We start from the raw sequence: 13,610 nt of genomic DNA on the forward strand, positions 1-13,610 counted from the left end.
GGGGGGGGGGGCGAGATGTTTCTAAGTCCAAGTCCCTGGGGAGAAGGTCCAACCGGCCCAGGTCGATCACTTACTGTTTGGTCGGTCATTGTAGCCTCAATGTTTATTGTTTAAGTGGTCCCACCGAACAAAACATTTGCAATATACCTAGCAAGGTTAGGACGAACACAGAACCAGGGACGAGTAAGTGTCGGCCACGACCCAGGAACAAGAGAAGAAAAAAAATACCGTAACTACACATTTCAACATTACATTATTGACACAGCGAGATGCATGCAATAGAGTGCAGAACCAAGGGACCAATTCTTGGCAAGGCTGCCGGTAGGATGGTAACAGAAGTACGGAATAGACGGCAAGACGGATAAGCAGGAAAGTTCAAAAGCAAAAAGGGTAAAAGAGAAAAAAGTGTGGAAAAAGCAATCAAGACCAAACGTAAGCAAAGGAAGCAAAGGAAGCAAAAGCAAAATGGTTAAACAAAAAGCCGTCAAGGAGGATTGCCCGATCGGGTGTTGTTTGAGATGCCATCTTTGATAAACCTTAACTGGGTCCTTTGTGTTTTGGATTGATGCGCGCCGTGCGGCGTATCATTCTCAACTAATCCTCAAAAAGCATGGAAGCCGTCTGGTCTGTACATTTCAGTGAACGGGTGGAATTACTTGTGTGTCGACTGTTTGTGCGCCGTTTCCATCTTGGTATCGATTTATGTCGCAGATGGGACGTGGAAACGCTTTGGTCCACAAATGACGTGGACGGCATGGAAGTGATCGAGGGGGTTTTTTTTTGAGGGTATTCTTGTATTTTGGGAATCGTCTATGATGTAGTAGAGACGGGAAAGACTTGATATAATCATATCGAGATTTACCTACCTAGTCTAGCCCAGCGTTTCGGGTGTCGGGTGCCGAGTTGTAATTGATGCGAGAGATGCGATTGATACCGGAACATGCTGACTACACCACGATAGCAATTCTCTTAATTATGTTTACTGTATTTGTATCCATAACTAAAATCATTAAAGACATGCCCAGTATGCTCGATATGAAGCAGAGCTACCTTGGGCCATGTTAGGACTACCATTAGAAATACGACAGTAATTTAATAAGGTACCTTGGCTTGCCTGCCTAAGGTGCTATCCAAAGACAAAATAAAAGTCAGAAAGGTAGCGAGCCAACGTTGCCGAGAGTGGAAGAGGAGAAATCAACCCAACGCAAGACTTGGCCTTGGCCCCAGCCATGCCAGGCAACGTAATACGGCCAATCATTTGGCTTAATATGGCCATTGATACCCCACTTAGCGAGCGAGAGAGCGGAGAAAAGCGGTCTTTCGCAGTCGTAAGCCCCTCCACAGCTGAAAGGAACAAGGCCTTGTTTATTCAATCATCAGCATCATCACCAGCCAGTAATCATTCACAGTCAGCATCCTGTTGCTAGGTCCGGGGGAGGTTGCTGTGCAGATCCACCCACGATTTTCACTTTTGCGGATCTTGTGGGTGTGGATATGTCCGAGCTTCTTTCTCCTTCGTTTATTACCCATCTCCATCTTTACCATCAAAGACGAGCATTATTCATTGCATATGTATGTATGCTGTGTTTGCCATTTGCCTGATCAACACCCCGATTTTTATTCATCATATTTGTTTTAGAGGGAATGGATGCATGTCATTTCCTGACCCGAAAAAAAAACAAGTTTCAAAATTGATGGTTATCGTCTACAAAAAAAGACCAAATGCAGTGATTGATTTTGATTGTCTGCTCTACTCTTGATCGTTTCCCCCCCAAGACTCAGTACCACGGAGTTCTCGGGGTTTTCAGGTAGTATCACTATCGCTATCGAAGGCACTCTCAACTCGGATCGTCTATCAAGCATCTCGCAGAAATCCAAAAAAAAAAGGCGAGGGGTACCTTGTCTTGGTTTGTGCAAAGCAAAACCGGGGTGCGGGGACATCACAATACCCGCAGCAACCAACAGCGTAAAAAGGGACCACACCGTCCAAGGCAGGGGGGATAACACAACACCGCCTGCGCGCTTTTTTCCCGCAGGTGCAGTGGTGCAGCTGTAGTGCATGCATCTCCTGCTCACCCGCTTCGCTACTGGCCCAGTTGATTGATTACCGCCCCGACCCCCGATCCTAAGCAAAATCAAATCCCAGCTGAACCACAGACCAACAATTCGTCCATAGCTTCTCTCCCGTACATTTACCTACTCTTCTATTCCGTCCATCAGCCCCGTCCTTTTTCCGCAGCATCTCGACACCGACTATCTCCCACATGTGTTTCCGCGCGCTAGAGTTGGAGTAGTAGCCAGCCACAGCCTAGCCTGTGCGGTGCAGGTGAGCGAACACAGCTTCACCGCCCTGGGTGAAGAGAGATAGGGAAGAGAGAGGGAGATAGAGAGAGACGAGAGAAAAAGAGAGATCACGCGAGATTTTCGTTTTCCCTACCGCCTAGGGATTCTCAATCTCTTGAGTTCTTTTTTTTTTGTTTTCTTTTTGAATCCCTGCGAGGCGAGCAAAAGAAAATCTGGATCAAAACCAACAGACCCCAACCGACACTTTACTTCGCTGCTCGCCCCTCATCGTTCGCCGCCTTCTTCGCCTCCATCAATAACTGTTTCTGTTTCGTTTCGAGGTGCACCGCCCACCTGTCAACTTCACAGCTCCAAAGTTCCACCGGTTCGTCGCGAATATAAAGGACAATCAATATAAGGGGCCGGTCAATTTGTGCTCAGGGTCAGGGTTCCCTCTTCCCTTGGGCCTTGGAACAGAGCAATAAACACCGAAGACGCAAACGAAAATGGCTACAGCATCGAGTTGGAAGAGCACTAGTGGTGGGCACTTCAATGGGTCAAACACAACAGCATCCGGAAACAAGATCAGCAAGGGCCGAGGCCGTATGGTGGTTAAGCCCATCTTGAAGAAGCTGCAATCCGGCTCGGAGAAGAATTCACTTGATCTTGACCGCGGGTGGGAAGACCAACAGCACAACTGGAATGAGTATCCTGCCAACCGGTCGACGAGGGATGTGTCATTCATCACGCCAGGTTTTATGGAATCCGGAGATGGCGGCAGCCTCAACAGTGGCCCTAGCTTAGGAGGCAAGGGCGTGGACGTTGGGAGGCCCAAGTTCCAGCATGCCAGGTCACCGTCCGGCGCGAGCCATGCTTCTGTTGGTACGACGGGCAGCGGAACCGGACCGGGAAGGGGAGGATTTGTGCACCCGTTTCAGCAGACGCCACGGACGGCCACTCCGCCATTACTCTCATATGCTGGGTCTATGGCGAGCTTTGATGCCGGTGCTGGCGGCGGCTGCGGGCGCGATTATTCACCGACGATAACGGAGAATGAGGACGACGATTACGCCTATCAAACCGGAAAGATGCATCCGTATTCCATGAGCCAGTCGAGCCTGCGGCGACCTAGCCTCGCTTCGCAGAGGACGGCGTCGTTTTCCGATATTCACGGAGTCGCACAAAGTAGCAGCAATGCGAAAACAAGCAGGGCGGGGAGTCACAGTGCGGCTGCTGGCAATTCGAGCAGCTCCCGCATGGTGCACGGCGGAAGTATGTTGAGCTCAAGTAAAAGTCAGTCTGATCTTCACTTGAACCTCACCTTGGGCACAACAAACACCAGCCACCCATCAAACAATGATTCTGCAAACAACTCGCCCTCTCTTCTTTCGCGTTCAACTACGACAACTACAACCACTACTGCATTCCCAGTTCTTACAAGCCCGCCCTCACAATCATTCGTCGCAAGTCCGACTTCGTCATTCTCGGCTGCGCCACTATCACCCCTCCGAACTTCACTAGAAATGGGACTGGGTGGACTCGCACCACGACTCCGCTCGCTGTCTGAGCAGCAGGAGACCCGTGGAAAGAAGCCCTCGTTGTCGGACCCGGCGGAACATGCGCGACTGATGCGCGAGAGGCGCGCCAAGTTCGACGAGAAGGAGCGCCTCAAGGCCGAGAAAGCGGCTCGAAAGCAGCAAAAGAACTCGGCGTCACACCACCAGTCCAAGGACGCCGAGAAGCGTGATCTCGAAATGTTCCAGAGGCAGAAGCACGAGGCCGCTCTCTACAGCAGTGGTAGTAGGCCGGGCACAGCATCTGGTGCATCGATCATCTACAACCGCAGCAGCATAAATCGTCCAATCTACGGCGTCGACCAATTCCCCGTCGTCACCAACGAGAAGATTGAGAGCAACACTGACAGCAAGAAGGGCAAGAAATCGGGCTCCTTTGCCAGGGGCGCTGTCGGCATGGCTGGAGGACTTGATTTCCAGCAACAAAGGGAGCGGAAGTCGGCCAAAAACGTCTGGACTAACTTTGTACTTTGGATTCGGACGACCATCTTCAAGCTCAAGAGGGGGGATTAGAAAGACCATCCTCGGAGGCTGAAGTGGGGAGAAAAGAGACCCAAGGCGTGATCGGCGGCCATTCGAAGGTTTGCTCGTGATATGGGAGTGCAGAAAGTCGAGAGGCATCGAACTACATGGATTTGTATCCACGGAAACAATCGTATCCCAGCAACCATTCCTGTTACCACTGTCTACACACTTTTTATCGGAGCATTCACAAAAAGACAAAAGTTTCTGGAATCAATTGGACAGAATCCGAGACGGCACCTGAATCAAACACACACACACAAAACCAACAAACTACATCAAACTGTTCACCACCATTTTTTTTCCTGCAGCACAGAACTGCAACGATACAACGACTTTATGACCATTCTCTTCATTATTCTTCTCTACATTCGCTTGCTTTTTTAATTGAAAAATCTCTCTGTGACGGGATTACATGGGCCGGCACTTTTCTTTTCCACATGTTCTATTCTTCAGGGTTTTGTTCGGGTCCATACTTTATTTCCCCTTCCATTCTGTATGGGAGGACATATCATTTTCGGCTTTGCGGGCACTGCGGCAGGCGTGCTCCTGTTTTTGATTCTTCTTTTTTGGCGGGCGCGAGCAATTGTGATTTTGTTATTTGTTGGATTCTTTGATCTTGGGTCTTCTCCTCTTTTTGACTCTTTTCAGCGCCTGGCTTGATTTTCCCGCATCTGAAGCTTTGTTCCTCCATGGTGTATGGCTTTGGAAATTAGACGCTTCAAAACTTTTAACAACCCTTTCCTTCGTCCATCTTGGAAGGATGGAGAGTCTTGGGGGTGCTTTTCTAACACCGCCGACCTTGGACTGGTACATAGAAGCACAGCAAAGAATGGACCGTCTGGTGGAAACTTCCCTCAGTGTGTGCATTTACAAAAAAAAAATACCCCGCCCCTTTTTTGCCCTTCTCGGTATCACGTCTTTTTGCCCTCATCAAACCACGATAAAGCTGCTATTTTTCTCTTTTTCGATTTTCTTCATCCTGGGAAAAGGATAAAATCCTCGAGGTTTAAGCTGGCACAAACCGCATCACCCATAAAGAAGATATGACTGTTTGATATACATTTTCGGGCACAAGAATAAAGTGAGGTATATAAACTACACGGTTTCTTTGCAAACAAGATTCAATGCAAAAAGAATGGGAATCTATCTGCTTTTGCTTTTTGGTCGTGTGATGAAATATGATTTGTTTTGCAAGTTTGTACGACCGTCTTCTGACGTAGAAAATTTCGTTTATGTGATGATGTGAGGCTAATAATGGATAAATGTCGCACCGAGACTTGGTCGTACTTGACACAGGGAAAAACGAATTCCCCCCTGCTGAAGTCATGTCAGCCCAGGGATAAATAGGCTGTGGTCTTGTATCACGAGAAGTACCAGACAGAACGAAATTCCTTGTGTCTCGACGCCTGTGCCGGCTAAAGAGCTGCCGCAGTGTTGGCGAAAACTTTAGAAAAAGAAGGGAGCAAAGGGGAGACAGAGACAACGCATAGTTGCCAAGCCGACGACATGTCCCTCCATTGCTCAGATGTCTCTATGGCCTTATGCTCATAGCCATGTTCCACTGGCCGTTCAACGGGGGTCGCGAAGCAGTTTTGTAGACACAATTTTGTGGCAATTCAAGTGAGGGAAGCAGATGTAGTAGGGACAAGTTGGGTCAAAGAGGTATCAAATTCTTTTGTTGAACGGATAAGCTATGCTGACAGAACGAAGAGAAGTGGCTCGGAAGAAAGTAGACAGAGAATGGTAGAAAGAGCATCGTTGTAAATAAGTGAACAAACAGTCATCCCAGTCTAAAGGTATCGCAGAGAAGATAAGAAAGAAAATGTTTTCTGTCCGACCTGTCTGGAATCAGACGCCTACGACAGGAAGGTTGCCTGTTCAGCCTTAAGCCTCACTACCAGACCGGAAACCTTTTCTTTGTTGTGAAATTGCTACTGGTTACTTTGGGTCTCTGGCAGACGCAAAGGTCAGCGTGTATATGACTTTTAGGCTTGACAGGAGGGGATATTGCTTAGATGCTGGCCAGCTGGAGCTTCAGCAGTCGGGGAAGTTTGGAACCCCAACCCTCGACGGTCGAGCAGCAGCAACAGTCGCATGTATCGCAGCTTGTCTGATTTGCAAAGGCAATAGCGGCTGTCTTGAGGATGCTGCAGCCGCTGCCGCTGCCGGTCTTGGTGACCTGACGCTGGCGAAGGTTGAGTTGGTGCTCTTGACCACCGTGGCCCTGGTCCATGTCAATGTTGGTGCTGACAGACACAACCGTGGTGGTAAGGACCGGGTCGGCAGATCTATGGCCGCCGCGCACGAAGCCCATCGTGACCAGACTCAGGTCCTCCTGGTTCTCGTAGTCGATGACAGTGGTGGGCTTGGCCGGGGCACCGGGTTGAAGATTGTTGTTATTGCTTGCGTAGTTGTTGGTGTTGTGCTGCTGCTGCCGGGCATACCGCTTCTGCAGCTTGGACGCCGGCTGTGGGAAGGCGGAGCGGGTGAAGCCAAAGGCGCGATTGTCCTCTGGTATCGAGAGCGAGGGCGGGATTACCACGTAGCCGGAGACCAGGTTGACAGCCCCGAGGATGGTAAGAAGATTTGTCGCCGAGACGAGAGACCGCATTTTGTTTGACTTGGATGGGGTTATGACTTTACTTGATAATGGCTATCCTGAGTTGTGACTTTGATGGACGGGGGGCGTTAAGGGTTGGGAGAGATGGCTGATATCCAGTTCTTCTTTTTGCTTGAGGAGATTTTTTGGCGTTTGTTGAAGGAGTGGATGAGTGAATCTTGTAGGAAAGACAAGCAAAGTGATATCTGATCCTAGAGTTGAGCTGCGGAACAGGTCTAGGGTAAAAGTGTAGACAAAAGGAGTGGTCACCGGCCGTCAGATCAAGAGAAGAGCAGAACGGAAAGAAAAAGGATCGTATGGTTTGCTACTGGCAGCAGGACAATCTGACGCGGAGGTTGTTTGTTCAAAATGGTGTTGTGGTTTCTAAATGACTGTTGGTGTTTGTGGTTGAAGTAGAAGCAGGTAATTTGACTGAACCCTTCAAAATCCATTCCCAGGCAAGAAATTCACCAGCAAATCACTTGGCCCTCACATTTATATGGCATAGGTACGAGTACCATCCTGGACTTCTCTTGTCCTCGACTACACAGTACAGACTCGATTTAATCCACCGTCCAATTAAAAGCCTTCGCGCTTTCCATTTTTGACCTCCTCTCTCTTCTTACGCCGCGTGCTCAACGTACCTACCTTAGGTATTTGTATCGCGTCATCTTTCCTGTTTCTAGGTAGGTACTCTTTCCCATTCTTGCCTTGCCCTGCCATTCCTTGGAAAAATCCTTCCAGCGCAGCACAAACGTTCTTGCCTGCACTTGTGCTTCGTTCTGCCGATAATGGCAAACGGATGCCTCTCCTCTCAAACCCAAAACCCAAAATTTCAAACACACAAAGCCGACCGGCCGGCCGCGCGCGCCTTTCAGCTGAGGGGAAAATGGTACAACAACCGCCAGCTGGCAGGACAGGCAGAGGGGTTGTGGGAGGCGAGAAGACCATATCTTGTGCGCAGACGACCGCGCGAGTCCGTCGTGGCTCTGCAGTACGCCCTGATACGTTCTTTGGTGAATCCAAGGAGACCATATTTTCTCTTTCTTTTTGTTCTTGTCGTCCGACGTGGATCCAGAATTAGCGGTGACTGGTGGTCTGCTCGGGCTTGGCCGAGCCTTATCTTCTCGGATCAGAGCAAAAATGCCGGTTGGACCTATCAGACCAGCTAAGGCATCCATCTGTCCCACGTTCAAGCTTGAGCTAGCTACCTTAGGTATCTGTCCTAGACGAGTACAAAAGGGTGACTGATGTAGGTGAGCAATGCCTCCTAGGTAAACGAAGAAGAACGATAGGGTGGAGAAACCTAACATTTTGAGGAGAGAAAAAAGACATTCGCCATGGTCTGCGTGGGGGTTCAAGTTCCTCTCGCGTAACCCGTCAGTCTGGGACCAGCCAGATCCTGGCCAGGGCTCAGGAAGATGACAAGGGAGACGGAATCGGCAGTGTCCGTCATGCCGTGGCCAATGGTTCATCTGGACTTTTCCATCTTGATGTCCCGTTCATGGGTACGGGAAGCCACATTCTGAACGAAAAGAGGATGCGCCTAACGTGCGTAAGAGCCTCGAGAAGAAAAGACGTCACAGGAAATGTAAACGGGTGCAACGCGGGGATTGTTTCCGGCTCGGAGAACCAGCCCTATATCTTAAAAGCCGACAGCCTCTTTACTGTCACCTTCTTCTCCCTGTAAGCAACAGGGGGATGGACTGTCCTCAAATCACATCGCACACCCTCCTTGCCGTGGCACCAATCAACAAGCTTGGCGTCGTCCTTGTGCCACAGGATCCTCATGACCCGGAGGATACGGTACTGAAAATGGTTTAGCCCACGACGAAAAAAAGAGGCAAACAAGGAACACAAAAAGGGCCGCTCGGTGCAACGGGACGGCGAAAGCTGTAGGGGGTGCAGGCAAGGCTTCTTGAGCGAATGAGCTCGTTGCCGAACCTACCTTAGAGGGTTGCCTGTTCTCTTTTCATCATATCTCTGTGTTGCGTCCGGAACTTCGTGACGTGTGCTAGGGAAAAAAGCTGTACCGCAATTCGCCCGTGAGACTCAAAGCCCCTTTTAACGTTACCAGGTGCCCACATCCCCTCGTAACCGTCCGATGCTCTTTCTCATATGTTGTTAGGTAGGGCAGGAGGAGCTAGATCCAAGCAACTATCCACGCTTTTCTCTACTCATACACTGTGCATCCTACAGAGGATGCTAGCTTCCCTCTGCGCTCCAACTCGTATCCTTCTTCCAGGTCAAGAGATGGTGATGCGATAGACTGAAGGCAAATCGCCTTTCTGGGATCAGCTCAAGAGGGATGTAACGAGAACCCAGATCATCTCCCGCTCCCTAAAACCACTATATCCCATGCTCGGCCTCTTTTACCTCACTGATAACGGCTGCGAGCAGATTACGCGTCAAAACAGCCCATGAACGGAGCTGTATTCCGTCATCATCATAGGAGGCCGTGAAGCCAAACAAACTGAGGCCAGCTGAGCTGCCTCGGTAACCACATCCAGAAGACACAGCGGTCATGCCAGATCGTCATGCAAGATATGGCACCACGCTGGTACCGCTTAATCCTGCTGGTGATCTGCTGGACTTGCAATGCGTTCCACCGCAGGATCTTGGGTTTGTTCGACTCTTGCAAAACCACTATCTCGGTGAAGAGCTCCCTTCTGATAACGATAGGCAGAGCTGCAGACGGTTACGGATGATAGTTGAAGAACCTAACAAGAAGAATGTAGGCATCTGTGGGAAATCTGCTCGTTCAAGCTGTCAGCTGACCTAAACTGACCGGTGAAATCATAGTTGTACCCAAAACGATTCCACTGACCTTTCCTAAGAATGAAAGAATGATAGGCTCTTCGTAAGCGACCTCCTCTGCCCTCTCTTCTCGGACCTTGGCAGGAAAAATCTCAAATGCGCGTGATGTCTCTGTGACAATAAAAGCAAGGTTTTCCGGTGTGTGAGACCTTGAACAGTCGAAGCAAAGGGGAGAGGACAAGTCATAGCAAGGAAAGACGTAGCCATGATGACGCGATTATGCAATATTTAGTACAGAGTGAAGAAATGCAATGACGAAAAATGACAAGGGGCAAAACAAGACTTTATCCCAAACCTCCGTACCGCTATTTGCATCATGTCACAGCTCAGAAAATGACGACCAAACCAGATGGGGTGGAACTTTGCGTGAATGGGCGCACCGAGGTTAAGCGAAAGACCAATACTGAAAGAAAAAAGAAAACCCTCCCAAGCCGTCACGCAGCTCTTCCCAACCCGGGTCCGAGCCAGCGGAGCAAAATCCCAAGGTTATACATACGGGTTTCCGGACACCCTCATCTCCGTCTAGTGCCCAGCTCGCGGAGGACGCACCCACGGAGGAGGGGGGAAAATGAAGGGGGAGAAAGTGAGATAGACCTCAAGGATGCTTGAAACGGGTATCAACAGCCGACCCAGAGAGGCCTATCTCTCACGGTGCACACTCTTAGGAGCGTGTTGCGCGTCCCTCGTTGAAGCCCCACCAGCGTACAACGCTGTTCGGCCAGCTCACTATTGGGGGTAAGAAAATGAGGTTTCTTGAACAGCTCACTCTGGATTTGTCTTTTTCCCTCTCGGCCAAGGAGTAGTCACCTTTGTGGACTCGCCTGTCTCACCCATATGTTTATAGCCCACTAAGCTGTGCTGAGCATTTCGCAGATGGAGAACTGCCTGTAAGAGAAAGAAGAAAAGAAAAAAAAATAGAAAGAAAGAGAAAGAGCAGGGGAAAAAGTCAGATAGCAGACTTGGAACCACTGAACCCATGACGGTCAAGTATCCAACCATTAGCCATCACACAAAGCCGCCGTTATCACCCAAGTAAAAATCAAATGATCAGAAGCACTGAAGGACCAATTCTCTATTATCATTCCATTCCTTTGTCTCTTTCGTCTTCTATCCTCCCCGGCTTCCCTGCCTTTGCTTTTCTGATGCTCGTACACGCGGAAGCAGACACGCTGTCCTCGGGGGTCAGTGAGGCATGAGCTTGTTGCTTCCAAAAGGTTTGGCGCAAAGAAAACAAGATACCGGAAGATTTAATACATATGCTGGTCGCGGTTAAATGAACAAATGAAACGCAAAAAAAGGGGGCAAGTTGTCTAGGCTCTAGTTTTTGAATTTGATTGATCACGACTCAACCTTCAAGCTCTGTAGTCTGGCCTCGGTTTGGATGACCTGTGTAAAAGATTAAGGATGGTGTTAGTCACTGTATCACCTGGTAGTCAATAAGAGGACATAACTCACATCAAGCGCCTGCTGCACTTCCAAGACTTTCCTGACCTCACCAAGCCAGTCCCGGCTCAATGTCTTGGCCCATCCCTGAAGCCCGTTAACTTCCCTCGCGGCATTGTCCAGGTCGCCCTCTTCGAGGAAAGCCTGGGCGCGAGAGAGCACGCTCTCAACGTCGTCACCATCTGGGTCCGTCACGGAGCCATTGTGGCTAGGCTTCTTGCGGAACATGATCTTGCTGAGCACCAGACTGCTGGCATGCGAAGCAACGCCCGCATCGGCTGGCAGAAGTGCCGCCTTGCGGACCTCGCCGGCAACGCGACGGAAGCGCTCGATCAGCTCAGCCCGCGTGGGAATGCCGTGCTGGTATGCAGACGGGTTGATGGATGCAATGGCCGAGTCGACGACAGGGTCGCCAGCAGCAATCTCCTTGAGCGCCACCAGCTCCCTGATGAAGGGACGAGGAGCGGCGAACCCAGTCGAGGACGCGCCGGAATCGAGGCTGGCACGGACGGCCTCAACGGCGACGTGCAGTTGCTGAGTGCGCTTGGTTTCCCAGATAGCGTCGCTCCAGCCCGAGGTCAGGCTGTCGAGCTCCTTGACGGCATTACTGAGCGACTCGAGCTGGCCGAGCCTGCCGTCGCGCTCAGCCTCGACACGCTGCTGGATTTCATCCTTGAACTTGCGCTGGAGCTCGAGCGCCTGCTCCAGAAGGCTGTTGTTCAGCTTCTGTTCGGCAATCTCTCTCTCGCGCTCCGTCATGGTCTTGATGCGCTCGTTGAAAACCTCCTGAACACGAACCATCTCCTCCTCAAACTCCTGGCGCCATCGCTGCTCCTGCGCAGCCATGTGGGACTCAATGCGCTGGATCAGTTCGTTTGCGTTGGATTCTATCCTGTCAATGTTCTCCTGAACCCTCTTGGCGGCCTCCTCCTCCACAGCTGCCTTCATGGCCTTGATCTTCTTGCCAAGCTGGTTGGCTTCCTCCTTAGCCTTACCGATGGTCGAGCCGTATCTCTCGTTGGCGCCGTCGGCGTTGATGACGGTGATGATGTCATTCAACATGTGGACCAAGTCCTGAACCACAGGCTCCGTCGCGTCGGGGACAGCGAGCGGGTCAATGGGTGATGCAGGAGGCCAGCGCGAGGGCTCGTCCACCTCTGGTGGCTTGAAGTCGTTCACTGCGGCTGCCACGACAGGTGCACCCAGCTGAGCAGGAATGATGGCCTCCTCAGCAGCGGGGGTAGCGTTGGAGATGGAAGCTCTCCTCTGAGCCTTGGACTTAGTCTTCTTCACAGGCTCCGCTGGCTCTGGAGCAGCAACGGGCTCGGGCTTGGGTTCAGCAGCTAGGTTCTTCGACACGGCCGCCGACTCCTTTGGCTTCTCGACCTTTACAGAGCTCTTGGCATCATTGACAGCGCTCGACTCACGCTTCGAAGGTGGCTGGGTGTCGGCAACACGCCACGAAGCACCGCTCTGGGCGGGAATCTTGACGCTGCCATCGGGGTCCCTAGCCCCAGGACCACGCTGGTGGGAAGCGATGGTTGGGAACCGCTTGCGGAAATCCATCTCCTCCAAGTAAAGAACGGCCTGCTCGCCATAGGGAACATACTCGGTAAAGAAGTCGTGGAAGTTGTCGTTGACACGAGAGTACCATACGCCGCCGCCGAAAGCAAGTGCGCCCAGGATCGACAGGGTCAGCATGTAGTTGCGCAACCTGCGGAAGAAGCCTCGCTTGCGAGGTGGTGGTGGAGGAGGAGGAACTGCCGTCGTCGTCTTGGGTGGCTCTGGCGGCGTCAAGGGGACACTTTCAGCCGGGATCTGGGCCTCCTTGACAGCGGCTGGGCTGGCTGGCGGGGGTGCCGTGCTCGATGCTGCTGTCCTTGTTTCTGAGGTAGGCAGGACGACGGGCTGGGAAGCTTGGGAGCCCAGCTTCTTGTCGTCGGAGTAGAATCGCTACATCAAATGGAGCAAAAATAGGTGTTAGTTAGGTAGCTTGGCTTGCTTAAACAATGCAATTGACGCGTCGCAGTAGACAGATAGATGGATCACAGCTGCGAGGAGCTTCATCACGCGAAGGACTGTACGTACCCTTCCGACGGACAGAGCGGGCGCAGCCTGCCATTGGCGGCCAGCGACGGAGGCAAGTTGCCTACCGCCGGGCCCCCTCACGGATCTGAGCGAAGTCCGCAACATGAGGGAGTGTAATGAGCAAATCCGGCTCTATGGTGGTGGTTTGGGGTGTGGATTGGAGCAAATACAGCACGTTCAAAATCCGAGTCGGCTCTCGCTCTCCAATGGAAAGCTCCGGTCAATCAAAATCGATTGCGAGTTATCCCAGGCACGCACGGGTGCTGGGCACGGAAAATCCT

At 51.2% G+C, this 13,610-nt stretch overlaps 3 protein-coding genes across 3 annotated transcripts; 1 reads left to right on the forward strand and 2 right to left on the reverse strand.

The window, feature by feature from the left end:
- Positions 1-2,789: 2,789 nt before the first annotated feature.
- PgNI_04374 (uncharacterized protein) lies at positions 2,790-4,370 on the forward strand (the record flags this gene model as incomplete). Its single annotated transcript, XM_031124422.1, has 1 exon — positions 2,790-4,370. One exon carries the CDS (start codon positions 2,790-2,792, stop codon positions 4,368-4,370), a length of 1,581 nt encoding a protein of 526 aa, XP_030983705.1.
- Positions 4,371-6,393: 2,023 nt separating this feature from the next.
- On the reverse strand, positions 6,394-6,993 carry PgNI_04375 (uncharacterized protein; the record flags this gene model as incomplete). Its single annotated transcript, XM_031124423.1, has 1 exon — positions 6,394-6,993. One exon carries the CDS (start codon positions 6,991-6,993, stop codon positions 6,394-6,396), a length of 600 nt encoding a protein of 199 aa, XP_030983704.1.
- Positions 6,994-10,434: 3,441 nt separating this feature from the next.
- PgNI_04377 (uncharacterized protein) lies at positions 10,435-13,502 on the reverse strand. The gene is made up of 3 exons (XM_031124424.1): positions 13,330-13,502; positions 11,254-13,194; positions 10,435-11,184 (listed from the first exon to the last, which is right to left on the reverse strand). The coding sequence occupies exons 1-3, from the start codon at positions 13,432-13,434 to the stop codon at positions 11,137-11,139; spliced, it is 2,094 nt and encodes a 697-aa protein (XP_030983706.1). The 5' UTR covers positions 13,435-13,502; the 3' UTR covers positions 10,435-11,136.
- Between the last annotated feature and the right edge of the window lie 108 nt (positions 13,503-13,610).

Source organism: Pyricularia grisea (assembly GCF_004355905.1).
Source record: "Pyricularia grisea strain NI907 chromosome Unknown Pyricularia_grisea_NI907_Scaffold_2, whole genome shotgun sequence".
NCBI lineage: Eukaryota > Fungi > Ascomycota > Sordariomycetes > Magnaporthales > Pyriculariaceae > Pyricularia > Pyricularia grisea.

Bases quoted from the DNA above. Each gene is read 5' to 3' on its own strand.
- PgNI_04377 (XM_031124424.1), bottom strand. From the start codon at position 13,434: ATGTTGCGGACTTCGCTCAGATCCGTGAGGGGGCCCGGCGGTAGGCAA. The intron at 13,195-13,329 runs GTACGTACAGTC...CATTTGATGTAG, and splicing joins CCGCTCTGTCCGTCGGAAGG to CGATTCTACTCCGACGACAA. The intron at 11,185-11,253 runs GTGAGTTATGTC...TCTTTTACACAG, and splicing joins AAGTGCAGCAGGCGCTTGAT to GTCATCCAAACCGAGGCCAG.